The following is a 24,673-nucleotide window of genomic DNA, read 5'->3' on the forward strand; positions in this document are numbered from 1 at the left end:
CTTTAGTTAATGATTAGTTCATAATTATCCTGCCATAGAGCACAATGATTCATTTTATTCATGAGTCATTTATAATTAAGCCTGTTGCAAACAATGAGCCTCGCAAAAGACTAACTACTCGTTATTACTAATTTCTTTAACATATGTTATTCTTTCTATCATGAGTGTCTGTCAGACTTGTTTCACTTCATCCACATGTCAATTTGATTTCATGTGGGCTACGCTAGTAAAACCATTCCATAATTATGGGATAAAAACACCTCACACCCCATTGTCTTAAAACTTTTCAGGCAGCAGAGGGCATTATTTCTTTTTTAATTGTTTTCTATTATTATATAGACAAGTCTGAGATGTCCCAAAAAAATAAGTGCAGTTTGAAAAATAATATTTTAGTTTTTAAATTAAGTAAATTAATGCACATTTGATGTGCATTAAAAGAATACAGTAGAAAGGCGCAAAACTTTCACATGTAGAGTTTCTGTAAATAAACCAAACTAGTATTTTTTAATACAGCAGCCCATTTTACACTTTGCAAAGCCAAACACCAGGCCAGCTCAGGGCCTTGGTTCCAGCACATGTTTGTTTGTTTTTTGGTCTCCCAACTGTGCATCGTCCCAATTAGTCATACATAATTTTTTCTGCTGGGACTTACAAAGACAATTGACTCTCCCCAAATCTTCTATTGTGTCCCAACTGTCTGCTCTTTGACCCGGCAGAAGATCAAATGATAGCCTTTATAGCTGTGAAGGTACCATGTGGCACAATAAGAGGAATAAATACCTGTTTAAAAATAATGATGGTAGGTAGGCAGGGTGTATGTAAATGTCTGAAGGGTGTTGGTAACCCACAGTGAGCCTCTTGATTTCACTTCTGTAAATACAAGTGGAAACAATTTGGAAAAAAACAAAGCTTTTTGGTACTGAATGGGTGAAGAAGGCACATTATTGATGTTGATTTGGGGGGTTTTGTTACATAAACAAAGGACTGATGATGAAACCTGAATGACAGAACTGTTGGTTGCCACTCTGAACAGATATGAAATCTGTCTCACCAATAAGGGCAACATCTCTGGTTCCTTGGTGTCAGAAGCCTACTGGTTCTCTCTTCTCCCCATCAATGTTATTGTAGATGTGTGTTTCAGGGCACATGTAGACTTGATTGACAGCCATTAACCACCCGGTAGGGCAGAATACCTGCAGGCTTTGGACACCCAGAAGGACAGCTTCAAGCCTGTGAGACAGACAAATTTACACTGGCTCCTAGAACAGGAGCTGCGCTCTAAAGGGTCTGTTTCAGAAAAAACAGAGGGATGTACTATAATTCATAAACTACCGAGGAGACAGGCAGGAGAGCAACAAAAATATTTGTCATCAACGCTTTCTGTTTTTCACCCCGGGCATCTATGGCTACTGTATGAAGGTAGAGAGGACGGGTTCATGATTGTTGTATGCAGAAAACTCAAAACCATTGCTTTTGTTTGTTTTGTTTTTGAGATGTTTCACTAATGCAAAATAATCTTCTGAAGATTTGGAGGGTTTTTAACATTGACAACTACAAAAAAAAATTTGCTACCGTTCCTAAATTATTTTTTTATTCTTGCGCCACAAAAGTAAACAGCATACTAAACATGTAGAGAGGCTGTTAAAGGCAGTTTACATGAAGGAAACCCAGAGTATCAACACCTCCTATGTGGAATTCAAGAAGGTGCATTTTTATGGACTTCCAGAGAGGACATACTCCAGGTTCTAGGTAATTTAACATAAAGTTACATAACGTGATATACCAGAGAACCTACCCAATAAAGTGTCCAGTTAGCGCCTCTAGTTCTTTAAAATAGTAATCTTGCACAAAAGGGCATTGTTGTTGTTGTTTTTCCAGTGCATTTTTTTTTTTACAGCAATCTAATGCCGCTTAGTCTTCGAGTTGTGATCGAAAGCGGAAAATATGAAACATATTGCTGTAACTGCACTTTTTCCTAAACCAGGCAGTTGATCATGTGTTTGATGAGTCATTTTCTTATGCTTTTTAGCTTATATGGTCTCACTTGTCTTGAGATGAAAGCAGATCAGTCTATGTAACACACAAAGTAAAGTGTGTAAGTTTTATCCAAAAATAAGCTTTCAATAAACAGTAACCAGATATGCAACAGGGTTTAAGCTGTTTTGTGTTTGCGAAATATGCACTACATAATGTTGTTTAAAATTATGTAAGCCAAAAGGACACAACATGCAACTAAAAAACAGTGTTGGCTTAAATAAGCTTTGAGTGTAAAATTTAGTACAATCAACTACAAAGAAGCTTTTTAAAGTGAAAATGTATCTTTTTATTGGTACCTTACATTAATTATCAAGGGCAGAAACTAACCAAATCAAAAAAATATATATCAAACAATGATTTTCCTACAGGGTCTGGAGAAGGTACAAGTCACCATTCAAACTCAGTCATAACTGCTGCTGGATTCAACAGTAACAAAATGGAAATGTACAAAACAATGACAGAGCTTCAGCTGTTCATTTATTAGACTTTACAGACTCAGCATTGCTACCAAATATGCAGACTGAACTCAATGTGAGGCTGGTTTAAGAAGATGTGTATGATTCTGGTTATGAATACAAATAAAGACAATTTAGACAGAAAACTTCTTAAAACAAAAAATCTGTTTAGCCAGTGACGAAACATGAAAGTCACCGGATAACTAAAGTTCAGCGAGCACATTCACTTGACATCAAGTTGTAATACACAAAATTGTGAATGTTAAGTGAAAAAAAAAAAAAATCACTTTCTGTATAGATGAATACATGACTGAATTTCTGAATAAATTAAAGAAAATAAACAGTAAAACCATCTCTCTATGGTGGCATTGTACCCCCAGGGGGAGTTGTAATTTACATTTTTAAAAAAGAGGGAGGAGGAAAGAGAGCAGGTGGGAAGGTAGAGGGGACGGGTTCATGAATTTTCTCCTTTTTCCTATTTTTGTTTCTTTACATTAGATTGGGATGGCTTTAGGTAAATCTAAGTAAGAATACATTTTATTACAGTCAGACAGAACTTTGCTACTACCTTAAATATACAAGCACAAATACACAAAAATTCAAATCTCAAAAGGAAAAAAAAAAAAAAAAAAAGGAACAAAAAGACAAAATAAAAACATCCACACTAAAGTATTTCTCTTTTATAAACATAAAAGATAAAAACAATATATTTTAGAGGGGGAAGGGATAAAAGTCCTGTGTTGCTCCTTGGTCTGTAGCTTTTTCAGTATTGGTAGAAAATAAAAAAGTAACAATTGAAATGAAGGCGTTTAATACAAATTAAAAAACATTCTAGGGAAATATATACTGTATAAAAACTCTTAAAATGTGTAACTGTGTGTGTGTGTGTGTGTGTGTGTGTGTGTGTGTGTGTGTGTGTGTGTGTGTGTGTGTGTGTGTAAGACTGTGCATGTGTGTGTGTTGTCAATGTTCTGTTTGAAAGACTGCATTCACTGTAGTCTAATCAGAGATATTTGGGCACTAGGGGGACTCAAAATCCTTCGATCATTATGTGTGGTTGTGTGTGTGCGCGCACGCGTCTGTGTGTTTGATGTTTCCCTAGTGCCACATTTCACCTCTCTTATTAGTGTGTTCATTTCAAATGGTTTTACATACCGATTCTAAATCCTGGTCCATCTGCTTCAGCAAAGCCACCATTAAACTCACGCTGCTGCTTTTCTCTTCTCAAAACTTTCACAAACACACACTCGCACGCATGCAAGCGCACACCCACACACACACTCTATTAACAAACGTTATGGGCGACCCGCACATCAGCAGAGCAGACCAGAATCCAGAGGCATGTTTACCGTAGGAGTGGATGAGTCGTCCCTAAGCGACTCGCCACCATCTTGAAGCCCGACTGCCACCTTCCCCTCCACCCCACCTGTTCCTACATGTGAACTTCAGTATGGATACTTTAGCGTGCACAGTTCTCCCCTGGACTAAATCATCACTCGTGCTACCCGGTTGCCATCCAAAACTGAAAATTGGCAAGAGCAGATGGGACTTTTTGTCTATGAAATGACGAAAAGGGAGCAAGAGGTGGGACACAGTGCCTAATTATCAGGAAGTCACCGCAATAATCGAAGTTGTGAAACTTCCTCCAGCTCGGCAAAACAGTCCGAGCCCCCTCGGGCTACCTGTGCTTGAATCTGAGCGCTACAGTGGTGTTTGGATTGGAGAGCAGATGATGGACTGTTACTGTTGCAGTCATGGCTATTGAGGTGGGGTGGGGGCCTAGGAGTGACAGGGAGGGGTTAGGTTGAGGATGCGGGGCTCTGGGCTCTACTGTGATGCCTGTGAGGTGGGGTTGTCGCTCTTGCTCTCCTGGCTGGAAGGAGCCTTGTTGTTCCAAGGCGAGTTGGAGCCCAGCGCCGGAGAGTTGTTGAAGCTGTCCTCGTCATCTATGCCATTGGCAGCGTCGAACTGTGTGTTCTCCAGCCGTGTGATCAGACGCTCATCCTCGTCGCCGAACTCCCCTCCCATCAGAGTGGGCTCTCCCACCACCATCACATCCTACGGAGTTACAAAACAGCACAACAATCAGACCACATGAATATCTTAGAACAGATGGCATACGATTTTATATCATACAAGCGATGCATTTAGTGCCTCTGAATCATCCAGTGTAAAGCCACCTCTCATTTGCACCTGCTGTAGTTTTGGCAGGAACTTTGACCAACCAGCTGTTAATAATAAAGATGTATTTACTGTTAAAACACTTGCTCTGACCTGATTACAGTCAAGCAACATCTAAAATGTTAATTCCAAAAGTAATGGCTATAGACTAATGACAACAACTGAATTTAAAGAAAATTAATACATTTTCTACCATGAAAATGAAAGTATGGAACTCACCCAAAAGTCATAGCACAGTGCTTTTATTTTCCTGGGTTGCTATTAGTAACTTTTCCCGGCTATATTAAAAATGCATTAAATGGCACAAGTTTATCTTACAGTTAAACAAAACAAGAATGAACCCTGATGAGGTGTTTGCAAAAACATGAGAGGGTTTAAAAGTGACATTTGTACTTCTACTAGCTCAGTCAGTAACAAGATGTTTCAACTGTGTTTTAGTTAGGGTTAGGATTACAGAATCTGAGTCAGTCCTCATATTTTTGTACACAGAATGACTTTGGTTTATTGAGTCCCGCTTTTTTGTTGCCACGATTATCTGAACTCTCCTTAGCAAATCCATGGAGCAGTTTATCAAAGAGCAAAATGATAATGTCTGCTCAAATGATAGACACTAGATGGCACCAGAGCACTCACCGGAACTTGGCTGGACAGTGGGAAGCCACTACCAGGACTCTTCTTTTTGTTGTTGTTGTTATTGTTAGTTCCTCCTCCTCCACTGATGGTGCTGCCGCCTGACATCCTACGCTTCCGCCGTTTGTTAGGGGCTTGTCTTGATGGCTCAGCTACAGATAAGGAATAAAGAGAGAAAGTTACACATCCAGTTACCACATATCAACGTGTCTGCGTGTCCTATCTAATCATGCGGTTCACCTACCAGGTGGTGCCACCATCCTCTGCCATTTCTGGAACAGACAGGTCTTGAGGCAGTCTCTGGGGCTGAGGCTGTAGGTCTTGTGTCTGGACATCAGCTCCTGCATGGGCTCCAAAATCACACACAGCTAGAGGAAGGAACAGAGGAGATGCCACAGGTTAGTGATTACCCATTTTTCAAGGTAATTAGAGATGCTCCGCTTGATTTATTACCAGCATTATCAGCTGGTGTTCAGCATTATTGGCATCACTGGTTGACTTGAAAGTTTGAGATCAGACAATGCGATGGGATAAAACATCAAGCAAAACAATTTGTTATCACTTCGCGGCAACGTTAGAGTGGCTTAATCACTACAGAGGCATCTAAAGCTCATGTTCCAATCAATTTTCACATGGATGTGAGGTGGTGCTGCGTGCTGTGTTTAAAATGAGAGGCACGCCAGATGCAGAAAAACAAACAGCCTGCTAGTATCCAACTGGGCCTGTTTGTCAAGCATACAAGAACATTTAAAGCATTACTGTTCTGCAAGGGGATGTCACCAATAACTAAAGAGGCAGTATTTTTCTCATGTCTCACACACAAAATTTAATAAACAGCTGTGATTATTTGCACAGTCGGGTAGAGGATGAAGAGCCTTTTTTTAAAAGCAAATGGGGAAATAGCTGTTGAATGAAATGTAAATTATGCAGACATAGATGCTGGTAAAATGTTGCCAAGATGATGACTTATAATATCCCCTTAAAGTTTTAAAGGTTCCTGTCAACAAGCAGCAGCTTCACGCTTGTAAAACAAGAGATTCAAGCAAAGCACTGCTCTCCAGAGACACTACTAGTCAAAAACGCTCTACATACAGGGTCAGTTTTTAGTAATAAACCATTTCAACCATTCTTGTATCTTTACTGTACATGAACACAATGTGCTTATGTTGGTTGTCACCCCACAGGATCTGTAAAGCATCCAAAAATAAAGTCTCCAGTTTGTACACACCTTGACTACAAACTATATATTCATTTATAAACCAGAAGGTAATCATTCAAAGTGCTTTAAAAGCAGGAACTGCTCTGAACAGTCTTCTCACTCTACTCAGTGATGCTGTATATAACATATGCTGCTGTTTGGCAGGTTACTCAATGTCCCTAATTAACTGTTTAACATCCTGTAAAGTTTTCAGAGATGGAAATGTTTTCTTACGAAATTACATCTGGACCACGATCAAGACACAAGGAAAGAACATTTTTCCAAATCCAAATGTTGCACATGTACTGTACTCACTCGGAGGTAGTTGAGGGTGGAGTTCGACAGGCCACATCTTGTTATGTTTTTGGACAGCTGGTCCAGCATCTGAGAGTCTTGGGCCTGGAACATATGGAAAGGAGATTAGAAATCTAGCAAACAGCGTGTGCCGGTGTGGGTTCCTACTTCCTCTGCATTCACTCACATGCATGGCCAGTATACTACGAGGAATGAGTTCACGATGCTGTCGGATACTGAAGTGCCACGTCTTTATCCTCATCATGTCGTCAAACATGAACTCCAGGTACAAGCGCCCTTCTACACACACCTGCAGAAGATCAGAGAACTGGAGTTAGTACACAACCGAAGAGAGACGAATAGAATCTATGCAGGAGTGGGTACATGTTTACACATTTAAAGATTAGTGTTTTTTGCAGCAGGGAATTCATTAAGAAATTTTTCGAAAATACTTTTTTAAATAATTCTTGTTATACAGAATATCAGATTCTCACTACACGAGTAGAACAAATCCCTACGTTGTCTGCAGAAAAGGACAATGATATGAGCCAAGTTCATGATCAACAAAGCTGCATGTTGCCTTCCATTTTTGGGACAGTAATTATACTCAAAATAAGAGTGGAGAGAGGTGGAAAGAGAAGGTCACATCTATCATCAATGCAATGTCAACCAAGTTAATAATCACTTGCGGAGAGCCTGGGACAGAGATTCTGTGCACGACAGAATGCACGAAACACTCATAAAATCTGATTAAAACGGCAACTAACCACGTCCTTAATGCTGTGGTAGCATGCAGGTAACTCGAGGAGACGACCAGTTTTTGATCTGCACAATCGGTTTTATTATTTTTTATTTTATTTCTAAACTTATGTATCTGTATGTTAATAAGAGGAAATATTCCTGATACGTTTATTTCAGGGACACGGCTCTAAACCCAGATGCTCCAATCTGCTGTTTGTAATGGACAGCCAATCAGATGAAAAGTGCCTTAAAGTGAGAGAAGCTAAATTTACATCTTATTGAGTATTAGGGCCAAATTAAGAAAAGAAACATGTTGATCACTTTGAGAATAAAGTTGAAATTTCGAGATTAAAGATGAGAAATAGTCAAAATGTGGCGATTACAGTTATTGTTTCAAGACAGATTTCTATACCCTTTCCAAAATGCCTTATTTAGATGAGTTGGTGAAACAAATTGATCAACTGTCTTGTGATACAGCATACATCCACTTTATTGGATGAGGGTGGAACTATTGATATCCTTGCATCTGTCCACTGCCAGCCATTACATTTTGTGCAAATCCACTCTTCCGAGTGTTTTTATTTTTCCTTCTGCAGCTGCAGCTTCCTGCACCACCTTTTTGACGTCTACGTGCTAAAAGAGAAATTGTTTCCTTCCTTTTTACTAAAGTTAATTATGAAGATTCCACCGACTCCATTTTTCTTGAAACAACTTTAATCTCCATATTTCAACTTTTGTCTCGAAATAGAATTACTCTGATGGACATAGACAGAAATTTCATCTTTAAATATCAGTTTTTAGAAGTACCAGCTGTATTTGTCCCCAATACCTCATTGTCCCCATCCCCTGCACATACACACCTGTGTGAACATGGGTTTTCCATTCTGTGTGACCATAGTGCACTGATCACAGTCGAGGGAGACAAAGTTATTGTGGAAGGACTCCTTGGGATGTTTCAGTACATAGTAGAGCTCAGTGGCACCGCCCTCAAATATACTCCGGAAGTACCTCGGGATTAACGTCCGGCCAATTGCTGTAAGAAGAAATCGGAATCTGAAAAACCTGATTCTGAAAATCTGAATCTGATTTGTGTCATTCAAACAGCTCCCTACTGTAACGTTTGGGTCCATCTTCCAGACAGAAAGTAATGGTCAGCATGGCATCGTCCTCAAAGAACTCTGTAGTAAATGCATCCCACCACAGGTTGTCACACTCCTACGTTGTAGAGAGGAGAAAGTTATCCATTAAACACCTTTTTGGGGGCGTTTAGCGTCAATGTATGTGGCTGTGTATGCACACAAACCTCTGTCCAGTTCTGTAGTCGTTTGTTGAGCTCATATATTCTGTAGTCTGTCTGGTTGCCATATGGTGTGTGCCTCCTGGAAGAAACAAATTGAAAAGAACACAAAAGCTGACAGTCATCAAAATGCAGTAGGGTTACAGCTCTCATAGACTCTTTAGATTTAGCAGGGTTTAACCCAGTTGAGGTTTACAGTCTTACTGCAAGATCTCTAGGCAATTAAGAGAAGGGAAAAAAAATCTCACAATCTTATCTGTATTTGTATTACTACGGTTTTTAAACCTGCCTGGAATAATGGGAAACAATGTAGTCTTACCCTATTCCTGGCTCCAGGTATGTGGGAGGGTACATTGGAGTGGGGCTGTAGAGAAACAGGAGACAGAGACATTATTACATTCAGCTATAGTGCTAATATGCTCTCCTCAAGGAGCTAGTCTGCCTTTACAACCCCGGGACATGAGCCAAACATGGCAAAAATTGGATGAGACGGTAAATATCAATTCTCAAATGCACAGACACAATCAACAACTGCAGCCGATTCATTTATTTATTTATTGCAAAATGACAACGGGTGGAAAAACAACCAAAATTTAAAAAAACAACGATATTCTCCAACTTTACTGAGCTACACAATTCAATGCAATTTTTTGGCTGTAAATTTTCACCTCATACAGCAGTTAACAGTTTAAACATTGCTCACAGTAGCTCAGCAGGTAATTGCCTTTATAATTCGTGGCGTAAACGATGAATGAATAACATTTTTCTACTCTGGATTACAGCAGTACTGATGCAAATGTTCACTCAATGACAGAAGATCAGCGGGCCCCCCTTTACTTAAATACAAGGAATAAACCTTCATATATTAAAGGTGTTTTACCAGTGCGTGGTAATATTGTACAACGTATGCAACACTTTGAAAAACGGCTTATATTTAGGATCTGATACTGGAAGGTAGCATCACTCAGTTATTACATTATTATGCCAATAGATGATCTCAAGGCTTGATGCTTTTTTAAAGCATAATGCATTCAATTATTAATTGAGGTTTGCATGTTCTCCCAATCCCTGTGTGCGTTCTCTCTGAGTACTCCGGCTTCCTCCCAGAGACCAAAGACACGAATGTTACAGTAATTGGCGAGACTAAATTGGCCATAGATGGGGACGTGAGTGTGTCATCTCTCTGTGTTGCTATGTGATTGACCATTTCAGCTGGGATAGGCTGTGCCCCCTCGCCCGTAAGTACCATAAGTAACTAATAAAAATGGATGGATTAAATAAATATTGAACTAAAATTTCCCAGGAAAATTCACGCTTCACGCCAGCTTCAGCTAATATAACACACTCTTGCAACACTGATGTGCTCACAGTCACACCTACTGCATGTGCTCATCTCTCTACACACTTTGAAATGAATGTGCAAGCATTGAGTGGCTACACTGATCCCTCACAAAACGTGGGAAAACAGACTGAGGAGGATTTCTATCTGTTGGTTTGATTTTAAATTAAAGGCTTAAAGTAATTATGCAAAGATACAAGATTTCCTTCGCCGTGTTTGTAGAGCGGAGCTGAGACAGCTAAAGTGAGGATAATGCTACCTAAGTCGATAACTTGTAAGGTTATTGTAAACGCACTGCAAAAACTTTGCGACAACAGTTTGAATGCACAGAAGCATTTGAAAAACATTTGACAGCTAACAGAAAACATACTTTAAAAACAACACAGTTGGCCCCATAAGCAGTCAGCTAGACTAATTTTTGGCAAGCTTTACAAACACAGCACAGAAATTAAACTCACCCCACGTCTCTGTCCAGCATGGTGCCGGGGTGGAAAGGGGGGAAAGTGCTACCGTTGGGGGGCTCCTTGGGGGAGTACAGCTTGAACGACTTGGAGGAACAGCCTGGAATAGAAGTGACGTATATATTTGTAATATACATTATTATATTTAACTTATGGCAGATGAAAACTTGTGACCTGACGGAGAACATGACGTGTGTATAGTAAGCATGCCAAATTTAGACACAAAAGATAAAGATAAAAAATTTATTAACTGAAAAAAAAGTAAACTTTTCAATATTGATAAAGCTGAGGTTATGGAAAAAAAACCAACAAAACCAAAGATGATGATGTCGAACAGGGCTGTACGAATCTGTAATACTGAGATTGAAAAGATGCAAAGGCCCACGATACGGCATCAGATCTTGCCTTACCTACTTGAAGCATGCTAGTATGGTAAAGTTGTCAGGTTTAAAGATTATCTGGCTAAAAACTGAAGCGGCGATACATAAATACATAGTTTCTTTTTTGGTCCATGATCCAATCATGATTGAATAACTGGACCTGTGCTAAAAATTGTTTTTTTTGAAAACCAAAGTAAAAAGTGGAGAACTGTTACACCTCTGATGCCTAATCAGCCTGAAATAACCAGTATGGTCCAGTTTTAACTGCACTCATTCCATGGTCTTCCCTGAATGGCTCATTTTTGGGGCATTAAAATATAAAACAACACAATGGAAGAAGCCTCATGCAGCACTACCATAGAAACTGGTGCCTTACCATGAAGTACTAAACAGTAAGTCAGAAGGAACCCCAAACACAAGAGAAAACATACTGATGACACTGACACACACACATAAAGATCCAGTCCCTGTTCTACTCTAATTGCCTGGCTCTCTTATAAAGGCCATCCAGGCGTGGCGGCCTCTGGGTCACGACCTCTGCGTCACCATGGTGAAGCCCCACCTCCTTCATATCTCTCTGTGGTGTCTCTGCATATTAAACATATTTATGTCACTGTATGTCTGAAGGAAAGATATAACCAAAGAGGGGGACTTGTCTCAGAGGAAAGTTTGTTATGAAATGAGAACACAGTGACGTAAGATGTATAGTAAACAGTTAAACCAGTAAAAAGTACTAGTAACACTTCATAACACATATCTGCAGACACACTGTGGTAAGGTGGGCAGACAGAGGCTGCCTAACCTTTAAAGTCACACACATTAGGATGTTGTTCCTATAAATCACTAATCTATGCATCCTTATGAAATCCATTCTAGTGAAAGGAGGAATTGCATTCAAATATGTTGTGAATAACAGCAGCGATCACAGCTTTTACAGACCCAGAGGTAAATTAATAAAAAAGTTTTCCGTAAAGAGTATAGAGCCATAAAACATTTCCATCTTTCTAAAAAGTTAAAAAGAAAAGGCAATAAAACACTCATCTATTTGAAACCCTGGCTTCAAATCGAGTTAAAAACAAGCTGTTTACTATGTGCAACACTATGCTATGGGCTGGATGCACCACCAGAAGACAGATAAATAAATAAATAATCGATTCTTTGTGTGTCCATTAGTTGTTGAGAGCTCCATTAGCTCCTCTCCTCTCCCGTTAGCGGTTAATGACAGGCAGTCACAATCACATCAGCTGGACTCCACTTCCTCCACTGGGAATCGTGTTCCTCTCTTTTACAAGCACACAGTACACAATGTCGACAGAAACATACACATTAAACATACACACATCTGCTTGTGGACAGAAACTTTTAGAGCAGATCATCTGTCAAACTGGCACGGATGCCAAAAAACACTCAACTATTGACTTTTCTTCATGCTCAGCCGCCAAAAATCCACCCAACATCACAACATCACGTCTCCTCTAAATGGGGATATAACCTGTCGTGGTTGTGCACTCCTGCCACTCAAGACTGCCACCATGATTGGTACAAGGGACAAGATAAGGGACAAGTATCCAAACGGAATTTGTGAGCCGGATAAACCTGAACCACATTGTTAAACTTTGAACGTAAAGTGACACCGGTTTAGGTTATTTCGGCATCTATGCTTCATAAATTTAACTGCTAAAGAAGATTGGATGTAGAGTTGCTACAAAGGCAATTAGAATGGCACCAAGCTAGCATATAGTTGCTAGCTAGGCTAAAATTTTTACGGGACTCGAGCGAGCTTAACAACAAAACGCCAAACAATAATAATCTGAAAAGCAATACATTTATGTGAACAAACAAGACACAATACATAATCCCGATCCCCTCAACCACAGCGACGGTGACTGTGTACAACACTGCCTCGTAGGCCTGCAAGGTAGGCTAACGTCAGCTAGCCTGAAAACTGTTTGTAACCAGTTAGCTGGTTTTAGCCTTCCTGCTAACGCCTTAGCGTTAAATCCCTTCGCAACGAAAAAGCACTCAAAAAGAGGAGCAATTACACCGGCGGCAGTTCCTACACCAACTGTAAACGTTAAAAAAGCTAAACGTTAGAGTCGAGTAGTGTGTTTGGAGGAAAGGCGACCCTTTACCTGCAAAGAAGTCCTATCAGAAAATTGATGTTTACAGATCCGTGCTGATAGACCGTGTGTACGCTCCGTGCGTAAAAACGGATAGGCCCGCTGGACGCAACGTACCCACACAATACGTCCCTTTGAATTGGATCAATAAAAAAATCTCCTCCAAACGGAATAAGGCCTAAATTGCGGGAGTCGGTCGGTTATGTTTTGTCCCGCATGAGGCCTTGTCAGTGGGCTGAAGCCTGCTGTGGGTTTACATATGGACCCCGATGAGCCCTTTGTTCACGGGAGGACATGAACAATAGCTGTAGGCCCTCCTCCTCCTCTCCCTCTGCAATGCATTTGCTCCTCTCTCCTCTGCCCAGCACCGCCAGCCGCCCTCTCCCACTTCTGCTCCTCCTCCCCCCACTAATGCACAACTGCACATAAAGGTTGTCTGGTAAGCATTTTTCCCTTCCTCCTCCCTGCATCCCATATCCCTTCCTTGTAACTGACACAGATGAGAATTGTCCTAATGCAACTCAGTGGAGATGAGCGTGGAGACAAAGATCATGCTGACTGCAAAGTGGCTGTCATGTTTACCTAATTAGTGAACATAGGCTTGCTGCAATCAGCTTGAGCTGAGGCAGTGACAACCAAGACCCTGGGCCCAAGCAGGATGCAAACGTGATGCACATACATTTGCAGTGGAGCAGTCCCATTGGTCAAAAGTACACCAAAATCTTATAAATTTACACTTAAAGACAGCAGAATAAGTTTGTCAGTTAATTCTGCCTTTCAGTTTGTATGCTGAACTGCCCAAGGTGGACGAGTAAATCCCCTAACATCAGGAATCTCTATACCCTCTTTTCCTCTCTGAGTCTGCGCGCACACACACAGATCCACGCACACACACAAAGCACTAAGCCAAAAGGAGAATCCCACAGGCTTCTAAATCTGCTTAAATCGCCTCAAATAATTATCAGATATTCAGATCACAGCCAGCAGAGATCTCACCCATATGTCCAAAGTTGTGATATAAAAAGAACAAGCAGTATTAGGACAGCAATTTTTCCATATTTATGCAAGCGTCATATCTAACACGCAAACTATTTGATCTACAGCATCTAACCCCAAAGGACAGAAAAGACAGATTATCCCATATCGAGGATGTAAAGTAGTTTCCTTTCACCCACTAAAGAACTTTCCCTTCCTGCTGCACTCTTTAGGTTGTTACAGCCACCAGCACGAACACGGTTCTCATTAATACACCACCCATGCACACTGGGAGTGAAAACAATGTTTCATAAATGATTTATTCATAAATTAAGCCGCTGTTGCGAGCTGCTCAGTAAACAGGTCTTCACAGAGGGAGTGAGACTAAACACTGGTGCTGATCAGTAATATGACATTATTGCAACATTATAATAACATTTATCATCAGCGTCGTTATTATTATTATTATCATCATCATTATTAATATTACATTCATCTTCACCTTTTAACTGCACTATAGATAACACATATAAATGACTGGAAATATATACACCAAAGCGGACATGAGTAGAAATGTGATTTTTTTTTAAGTTTCTTTTTACACATTTTGGTATGCAGAACAATTTAAACTTCAAGCATCAGTTAAACAAGTTATTTCAGTGGGTTATGACTTGCTGCCTTTGTCTGATATTTAAAATCCCATTTGTTGTTCTGATGGTGTAATATTTTATCCTGAACCAGACTTGCACTGGGGTGTATTTGCAGTGGTATGCAGTTTGTGTGCCCGTATACATGTTGCTCCATGATTCTTTATTACATTGTACACATGATATAAATACATGATAGTTTTAATGCAATAATCTAATTCTCAGTTACTTATAAGTCATTTAAATGTGTGCAGTAGATATAAGTAAAGATGCAATTTTTGCACATTTTTTAAAACATTATTCTCACATTTTCATCCAGATTTCTTTTTACTATTATTACTATGTTATATTTTTTAATTCATGCCGGCATTTTGATACACTGAATCTAGGTGTAATACATTTTATTGTATTTTTATTTTTATGCTTTTTTCCATTTATACATTTAAAATACTTGTGTATGTTTTTCAAGTGATGGATCTGTTTGTTGGACATCTATCCCACCGGGATCTGCTGCTCTTATATGCCCAAAATGAAGACAGCAACTCAAATATGAACCTCTTTGTAGACTCTGATGTATGAAATCCAGAGTATGGTGAAGTGCACTGTCTCCCAGAGCCAGGCATGTAGAGAGGATAAGCCTCTATAAGGCCTGTCTCTCACCCGACCAGCAACAAAGATGCCCGGGCTGACTTTATGTATATTGGTTTGACCATGGTAAGCCTGTGACATGAGCTCTTCACAGCTCACGAGGCTGCTGTCAGTCCTTTGGCAGCATCTTTGTGTGTCTAGTACCAGGGGGAGGTGTAGTCTGTTGTAGCTAAGAGTGTCTGTTGTGGGTGACTTATGTGGATTTGCCTATCTTACATTGGCTGGCCCCTGTCACTATGGCAACATGAGCAATCATTGCTGACACAACCAGAGAGAGAGGCTAAGAAACATCCATGGAAATGGACACACAAGGGTTAATCCTGTGTGTGTGTGTCTCCCCAAGCTCACCCATTGAAATGGTACATGACGGGGTTAATCCCCAGTGCATGTGTGTGTGGTGGGGTGTTGGAGAGGAGGTGGGGGTGGGAGGTGTGTCAGGATAAGGCTTGAAGGGCTTACACACACCATCTCCTTTGCTCTCAGGCATAGGGACAGCCTTATCTTCAACCAGCACCCCAACCAGTGAGGCACACGGGTACACTCACACAGATCTGCCCAACCCTCGCTTCGTCAGCTTGCCTCATTTTCCTGCAGTTAAACATTCACACCTAAAGCCATAAAGCCATGTATAATAAGTGCTCAAAGCGGACACACATGGTGTTTTCACTAAGCCTACACTTTAAACCCACAAGTGCAACCTGTTTAAATTGACCTTTGTTAAAGTCAATAAAAAGAGAGTAAGAGACTGAACTTGTACAGCATTTTGGTATAAATATGCTGTACTAGTTCTTGCTTTTAAATAAAAGACAAATCAGAAATTCTTCTTTTCGACCGTTTTATTTGACCTCAGAGGTTTTTGTTACCTCGTCAGCTGTGAGAAAGGCAAAAAGGAAAAGGTCAGCAAGACAGACTTACCTCCTTCAGACTCTAGCTGTTCTGACATCGCCATTTTGTCACCTACAAATGCACTTTCACGGCTACACACTGATCTAACTCAGAGCCTGAGTCTGTGTTTTCATGCCTCTCCCACTCTCTGATATCTTCCATGTCCAGACTGTCAGGCTCAGGGGCACGAGGAGGGGGAAGGAGGATGCCTACAGTCTGTGTGTGTGTGTGTGTGTGTCTGCCTCGCATGTGCATGTGTGTGCGTGCATGCTATCGTGCACATGTGCAAATGTGTGCAATGTGCCACTTCCACTTACTAGTCCACAGGAAACTCAACTGCACATGCATCTGCCAGAGTTCTGATAAGAACCATTCCCGCCAGCCTCCCTTCAGCACAATCCTAAGCACTGATCTCAGGACAGTTTTGTGTCGGTTTGACTGCAGAAAAAGCCCTGACCGAGCTGATCCCAGCTCAAAGATGAGTTCCAACTGGAGAATGAGTGACATCAGTTAAGTGCTGTTTTTTCCGTTTTTTCCCCAAACAGGAATGAAAACAGAACCACTCCTCTTTTCATAGATAGCATTCACTGCATTTCTTTCCCAAAGCTAAAAGCATGCCTACTGTTTCTCGACTTTTCCCACTTCACAATATTAAATAAGTACTTTAGACACATCAGTGGCACACACTGTCCACACGGAGGCTAGCTACATGTCTCTGGGGCTCGTTTCACTGGTGTCTGCCTGCCAGATTTGATACATTTGGCAGCTCAGGCCTCTTTACTCCTTTATTGGATCAGATGGGGGGGGGACAGAGATCTCTCTGTCTGATTCAGCTCTGATAAAAGATCCAAAAGACAAGCTGCCACTTTTTGGAGGAATGAGCTCTAACAGTGGCCAGCTTTAGATCAAAGAGACTGTGAGCCAGAAGAGCTGCAGACACTTAACTGACGCAGAACTTCAGCTGTAGTTATTTTAATGGACTCAAGGTTTAGGGTTAAAGCAAAATGTCTTATCTCAACAGAGAAACGTACAACAGAAGAAAGTAGCATTCACATTAATTAGCAGCATGGTGGCTCACAGCAAGAGGATTTCTTTGTGGAGTTCAAATGATCTCCCTCAGCCTGGGAAGGTTTTCTCTAGTTACTTCTGCCACTGAACAGCATCCCATCTGGGCCCAGGACACACTCACAAAAGAGATTCCTAATCTCAAGAGTTGTACTTAGTTATTACATGAGGGCAAAGTACTAGGTTGGACCCCCTTTTCCCTTCAGAACTGCTTCAATTCTTTATGGCACAGATTCAACAAGGTGCTGGAAACATTCCTCTGAGATTTTGGTCTGTATTGATATGATAACACATTTGCTGCACGTCCATAATGTGAATCTTCTGTTGCACCACATCCCAAAAGTGCTCTGTTGGATTTCGATTCTATGACTGTGGAGCACATTAGAGTACAGTGAACTCATTGTTATGATCAAGAAACCACTATAAGATGATTTGACTTTGTGACATGGGATGATATCCTACTGGGAGCAGCGATCAGAAGATGGGTAGACTGTGGTCATAAAGGGATGGAGATGGTAGGCTGTGGCATTTAAACAATGCTCAGCTGCTAGTAAGGGGGACAAAGTGTGCCAAGAAAATATGTCCCACATATTACACCACCAGTAGCAGTCTGAATTGTTGGTAAAAGGCAGGGTGGATCCATGCTTTCATGTTGTTTGTTGAGGCAATGTTTTTCCAATCTTGTATTGTCCAATTTTGGTCAACTTGTCCAAATCAAAGCCTCAGATTTCCTATTCTCATCTGACAGGAATAGGTTTTCTGCTGCTGTAGCTCACCTGCTTCAAAGTTTGGCGTGTTGTGCATTCAGTGATACTCTTTGTCATTCTTTGGTTGTGATAAGCAACTATTTGAGTTACTGTTGCATTCATATCAGCTTGAACCCTTCTGTCCATTCTCCTAATATTTATCAGGGCAGAGAACTGCTGCTCACTGAATGTTTTAATGTTTGGAGGATTTTTTAACATCAGTTCAAGATAATACAAACATCAGGTTCTGCTTCTATATCACCTGGTCAAAGATGTGCACAGGTAGCCTCACTCTAGAATTTTAATCACAAAACAGCTTTACTATATCTTGTTGGGTGTTTTTGTAATCTTTCTTTACATGAACAACCACTGGAATCAAAAGTTAGAAATAACTGTCTAAAGTAATTTTGACTTATCTATTTAAATCACAGGAGACCCCAAAAACAGGGTGTGTGTGTACGTGCGTGTACAGAAAAGCAATATAGGTAATAACAATCAGGGATAGAAGTTGAAACCCCTTACATTTAAGAACCAGTATCAAATGGTCTTATTTATAAGAATTTTATCCCTCCAACCTCATGTAATACTAATACTGCTGAGTTTGTCAGCTAGTCTGTGCAAAACAGTGATATTAAACTAATTTCAGTGGCGCTTAAGTCCCAACTGGGTCTTATTTTTCTCCCTCTGTGTTCAGATTTAGATAATAAAAAAGATATTGTAAAGCTCAAAGCTTGAGTAAGCTTATTTTATCCATTCAGAAAATTATTTTATTTAAAAAAATGTATAATAGGATTAATATTAATAAATTATTAATTTCTCCCTCTATTAAATCATAGATAATGTTAACGTCCCCTGTCCAAAATAATGAAGCTTAACACAGGGACTATTGATATTTTGTTCGGAAAAATAAATAGTTTTTAAATACTATAAGTAATTTTTTTTAGTGAGGACTTTTACTTTGAAAGGACTTGACTGCTTTTACTTAAACGATCTGAATCTCTTGCACCCTACAGCTCAACTGTCAGACGGGAAATTGTTATTGATGCGTCTCATTTGCAAGAGAAAACAAAAGTGCGACAATCAAAACAAGCGACACTGAATATAAATGGATCTGCTGTTGCTCAGCAGAGATCCATCACTCATTCATCTGCTTTACAGTCAGGAGAAATCACTGTGGAAAATTCGGACTGACCTACAATCTGCAGCTTGTCCTTTGATAGCAGCGCCCTCTCGTGGCCACAGTGAGCCAGTGTCTTTGTTTTCATGCTGCCCTACAGTTTGTTTTTTTTCTCACTCACTGGGTGAATTCCCTACTCAGGATCTTTTTGGCAGGCAAACACAGACACACTGCAACCTGGGAAGTTCAGCGGCAAGTGCGTCACATGTTATAACAGGCCAAGAGGTGAAGGGATTAAATCAGGAAAAGGCTCAGCTGTGAGGCAGTTTGGCATTGAAATATATTATATGAGTGTGTTACTTTAAGTGTCAAAAGAATCATGCATGTGCTGTAGTAACTTAATGATCTATATTATTATCCATCATCTTCACTGTTGCACTCCCCCCCCCCCAACACCGCCACCCCCTTTTCTCCCTGGCATTTTGCAGGTAGCTTAGATTTAAGTGTGTGTGTGACAGATGTGCACGAGAGTGTGTGTGGCGGTGGCTGGTGTCAGCTGGCAGCTGTGTGAGTGGAGATGACAGTGCCCTGATGCTGCGTTCTCTGTTCTCTGGGAGCCATTTTGTCTGTCTCTGATCTCAGAGTCAGGTCTGCCCCCCCCACCCCACACACCCTCAGCCAATCACGTCACCGCTCAGCCTTGCAGAAAACATAGAAACACAGTCTGATCTCTCTCTCTCACTCTGTCTCACCCACTCCATCTCCCTCCCTCTCCTACAGTGTTCATCTCCTACTTGCTTCTCTTTTCTTGGCTCTTCTGCACTCTGCCCCCCCCCATCACCTCTTCTCCCTCCTTTCTCCTGCTTCCTCCTCCTCCTCCTCTTCCTCCCTTAATCCACATCTTTCCTCGGTGTCTGCTCACTCCCTCTCTCTTCCCCTCTGTCACACCCTCCTCCTCCTCTTCGGGCTCTCTTGTTGTGCAACCCGTTTTTAAACAGCTCAGCCTTTGTGCGTTTTTGTCTGTTGCCATTTCAGCCAGAGCTGCAGTCTTTACTCATTTTCCTCCAATCAGGGACACCATGTGACTCTCTGCATGAGAGGGCACAGTCCCTTCCCCCTTCTCTCTCTCTCTCTCTCTCTCTGTCGCTCTCTCTCCTTCTCTTTCCCTTTCCCCGTCTCCCTCCTTACTCCTCCCCACCGCTTCCCCCACTCTAGCCAGCCAGCCAGCCAACATACGCTAGCAATCAGAGGAGTCAAAGAAAAAGAGGGAGTGAGGGGAGGGTGAGAGGGGAAAGAAGGATGAAGGTATATACACAGTGCAGACTGAAACTGTGTGGGAGAGGGGAGACAGGGGAGGTATGGGGGGGAGATGTCACAGAGGTGAGGGGGGCACAGAGTAGTGTGGATTTTACTGTAAGGTCAGTGTAGAATAGTATGAAGTCATCTAATTGATCTCCAAGCAGAAAACACAATAACCATTGAGTAAAGTTACTCCCTCACACACTTCGGCCCACTGTTTATGTCATCCACATGTCAGGACACATGCTGTGTGTGTGCATCCAGACGCACACACACACACACACACACACACACACACACACACACACACACACACACACACACACACACACACACACACGTACAAACTGTGAGCCCACACAAGAAGGGGGAGGATCCTTGTGCGTTGAACACGGCTCAGGAATGTAAACAACAGAGAACAAGACGAAAGCAACCGAAAGGCAGAAATTATATAGTTTCACATTTTACATGCTGTTGTATTTAGTCAGCTTTCTCAGAGTCTCTGATCGTGTTTTAATTATATAAAGAGGGTGGCAACTTAAGCGTGTAAATTAACTAGCGTCACTTTAGGGTCAAGCTTTGGGTTCATTTGAAGTTGACTTGAATGAATGGAAGTGATTGTTCCGTTTTAGGAGGCAGTGTTTACATTGGTTTTCAGTTACCTCATGTTGTGTATACATGTGTATCTGTGTGAGTGACTGAAGCTGTATTAATCACACGTATTCTTTAAGGTCACCAGATGTGCATGAGAAAGTAAGATTGCACAGTTGTGTTGTCTTTTTAAAGTTTGGGTTTTGCTAAATATGTGTCGACATCTATGAAGCCAGGAGCTGAAAAGTGAAAGATGTCACCAGACAAGAAGCTACTTTGTCAATATTTTTTTTTTTAAGTGAGAAAAAAAAAGAAAAATGAGGAGAAAATGAAAAAGAGAATACAAAAGAAAACAGAAAAAAAAGCCAAAAGCAAAAAGGGGAACACCAGAGAGAACAATATGAGAGCAAAAGTGGAGCGCAGAAGAGTGCAGTCATACGTCTTTTTGGAAATTTCCATGACCACGTTGATTAAGTATGCAATCTGACCACAAGATAGCTAAGGCCCGGTTCTAAACAAATGCTCTCGCCTCTGCTGTGCAGGCTTGTTTAACGGCTGAGGTGGCAGCGTTTGCCTTTGTAACACGGAGCGCTGCGCAGAGATTGAAAACACATGATTGAACACACACACACACAGGCGAAAACTCTGATGCACCATATTCCCTGTACCATTGTGCGCTCCAGACAAATTGTTATCTGGTGCGTCTAGAGAGTTTGCCCTTGCTGATACCAAATCTGTCTGCCAACATGTTTCTATACTATCCAGCTTTCTGATCCGTCATCCTCGGTCGTGTCTCTTCCTATTCATCTGTCTACAAGCTGCAACTGTACAAGCCAAGACGAGCTGACATTGTCTCTCAGTTTGCTTCTCCGAAACTTTCCGCCTTTAAAATAATCTGCAATGCTAAAGAGTTTCCAGACCGCAAAACATGGGGCCAGTTAGTGCTCCATCTCTCTAATGACTAAAGTCGAGACTGGCACCAGGGAAATACGATACTCGATGAGTGGTTGGCTAAATTTCTTTATCCACATCCCGGCTGTTTGAGGGTTGACCACTGTGGCCGCTGTGGCCTGGTAGGCAGGAGAAGAGAGGAGGCCACGTCAGGGTTATGCAGCACCCTGCACGCACATAAATACACACAGCAGCTCACAACTTTATCACACTTCCTTCCTCCTCTCCTGCTGCTGAGAATTATACAGCAGCAGATTCTGAGAGCATCTATCATGATTATGAATACATTCGCAGCTATAGGATTATATTTCATGTCCTACACATCCTATCAGGAGTGCTACATAAATCGCTGTAACACTTAATAATATATTGCCTGAGGCTGAGCAGTGCAGGGTTTATTTCTAGACCTTTATTTCTCTTGTTCTTTCCACCTCTGCCTGATTAAAGTCAATAAAACCAGAAGAATTATCTGTTTGCTGTCAGGCGTCCCACACCTAAACACAACTGTTTGGGGACTGCGGGGAGTTCCTCAGAAGTCGCACGCCTCTCAATATGGTGGCCTAATATGACGGATATTACTCCCTCCAGGTCGCTCTCCGTGGCGCTGTTCCCAGAAGCCCTGTAGCCGATACTCAACTTCAACCAATTTTAATAAAATGGTGACATACAACAGTCGGACTGCGGGGCTGTTTTGTTATCATGGCGCAAAATGAAAACGGCCTATGAAGCTACGACTGTGGCGATATGACTGACACTTCTTCAACCCCAAAGACAGATATTTAACATGAATGAAGAAGCCTCAGATGTCACAGAAAACAGCAGCGAACAGAGAGAGGTGCAAGTAATTGTGTTAGAGTAAGATCAGCGTCTGCCCTTCTCCCACTCGACCGTGCACTTGCTGACCTCGTTTTGTGAACTTAAAGAGAACTTCTAGGTAAAAAGCTCCCTAACAAGGCTATTATACATCCATGCTTTGGTTAAGGAACAAGACTTGAATCTTTAAAAATCACGTCCCACAGATGTAGCAGGGCACTTTCTTCCCCACTTTGATATCAGTGATAAAAACTGCTTCTGTACCTGCAAGAGGAGCATCCCCTCATCTCCCTCTTCACATATCCTAAACAGCATACTCCTGTGTGAGCTACGAAACATCAAGCATTCATTAATAACTCTTCTGTGAAAAGAGGAGCAAAATCAATCATGCAAGCCTTTGATTCATGCCACTGATCTTTGCCCTTTAAATGTCACACTTTGATCCCTTTTTTCCCTCCTCTCTTCTTTTCCACTACCTCCGCTGTCAGATTTCCACTTTGGATGAGAGAGTAACTTATAAAGGACTCTGTTGTTAACCTGGGCCATTAGTCAGAAAGCATCAGCATCATTAGCAACAGCAGAAACAGCAAGAACAACAACTGGTGGAGGAAGAGGAAGAAGTTGCATTAGTGGCGCCACTGCAACAACTTCATGCACAGATGTGCGCGCCGCAAGCAAATATCTTCAGCGTTTCATCTTGAAACTAAAAGAGTACGATGATAAGAAGAATGCATGTTTGCTGCATATGTCCTAGTATTTTCTTTGCACTTCATCAGCCATCGCAGAGGGTGACCTCCCATGAGCCTTTGCAAACAGAGCCCTAGGGCCTCGGGGCACCTCTTTCCCCATCTCTCTGCCCCAGTTGGTCACGCCACAGCAGCCGCTGCACTCACCAACCAAAATACAACAACAACAACCAGAAAAAGTCAGCGGCTGGCAACAGCAGCAGAGGCAGCAGCGGCAGGGCTGTCGTTAAAGACAACCATCACCACGGCAGCTACTTACCGGGACACGCGCAGCCGCCCACGGACATCTTCTCACATGTCTGGTGTGAATCCGATCAGAATGATGGTGGTGGTGGCTCTGTTATCCCTGCTCTCTTCCTCTCCTTTTCTCTCTCCTCGTTCTCACCAGTCACTGCTGCCGCCACTGAGGCTGCTCACATGAGCGTCTGTTATCCCCACGGTTCACACACACAGACACATACACACACATATACACACCGCCAGGGAGCAGAGAGAGAGAGAAGAGGGAGTGAGTGAGTGAGGGAGGGAGGGAGGGAGTGAGTGAGTGACGGCGAGGGAGGAAAAGAGAAAAGAGAGAAAGAGGGGAAGAAAAGGTTAAAAAAAAGAGCACACACAAACACACACACACACACACACACACACACACAAAGGATCAGATTCTCTCAGTTGTAGCTGTACACTGAATCACACTGCGAGTGTGTGTCCAAGTGTGTAAGTGAGTGCGTGTTGTCGAGTGAGGAGAATACTGCTCTGCCCTCACCCTCATCAGCCCTGCAAATTACAGCTCAGGTGGGAGGAGAGAGGGAGTAAGAGAGAAAGAGAGAGGGAGGGAATGAGCAGCTGAGTGCTAGAGAGAGAGAGAGTGAGAGAGTGTGTGTGTGTGTGTGTGCGAATGTGTGTGCGAGCGAGCAAGCGAGTAAGCTAGGGCGAGAGAGAGAGTGGACTGTCAAAGTGACCTGAGAGGCAGATTTGAGAGAATAACAACCATGTGATGTGGGTCCCTTTTTTCCCTCCTTTAAATATGTAGACTGTTTTTTCCCCTTTTTTTTACTGCTGC

The 24,673-nt window shown here is 41.7% G+C and overlaps 1 protein-coding gene across 2 annotated transcripts; it reads right to left on the reverse strand.

The window, feature by feature from the left end:
• Positions 1-3,368: 3,368 nt before the first annotated feature.
• Positions 3,369-24,298, reverse strand: ldb1b (LIM-domain binding 1b). 2 transcript variants are annotated; one of them, XM_080880679.1, is made up of 11 exons: positions 23,876-24,298; positions 10,631-10,733; positions 9,153-9,197; positions 8,840-8,915; positions 8,649-8,751; positions 8,397-8,569; positions 6,983-7,105; positions 6,817-6,900; positions 5,548-5,671; positions 5,307-5,455; positions 3,369-4,550 (listed from the first exon to the last, which is right to left on the reverse strand). In XM_080880679.1, exons 1-11 carry the CDS (start codon positions 23,901-23,903, stop codon positions 4,320-4,322), a joined length of 1,239 nt encoding a protein of 412 aa, XP_080736805.1. In that variant the 5' UTR covers positions 23,904-24,298; the 3' UTR covers positions 3,369-4,319. The 2 variants fall into 2 exon arrangements, with proteins under 2 accessions (XP_080736805.1, XP_080736806.1); XM_080880680.1 differs by lacking the exon at positions 23,876-24,298 and adding an exon at positions 13,146-13,379.
• Between the last annotated feature and the right edge of the window lie 375 nt (positions 24,299-24,673).

The sequence above is a fragment of the Rhamphochromis sp. 'chilingali' genome (genome assembly GCF_963969265.1).
Source record: "Rhamphochromis sp. 'chilingali' genome assembly, chromosome: 4".
Lineage (NCBI taxonomy): Eukaryota > Metazoa > Chordata > Actinopteri > Cichliformes > Cichlidae > Rhamphochromis > Rhamphochromis sp. 'chilingali'.

What these genes read in the sequence shown, in the direction of transcription:
- ldb1b (XM_080880679.1), bottom strand. Translation starts at nt 23,903, where the DNA reads ATGTCCGTGGGCGGCTGCGCGTGTCCCG. An exon ending in GAAAACCCATGTTCACACAG is followed by an intron (nt 7,106 to 8,396) that starts GTGTGTATGTGC and finishes GATCTTCTGCAG; the next exon opens with GTGTGTGTAGAAGGGCGCTT. An exon ending in CACTGTCCAGCCAAGTTCCG is followed by an intron (nt 4,551 to 5,306) that starts GTGAGTGCTCTG and finishes GTAACTCCGTAG; the next exon opens with GATGTGATGGTGGTGGGAGA.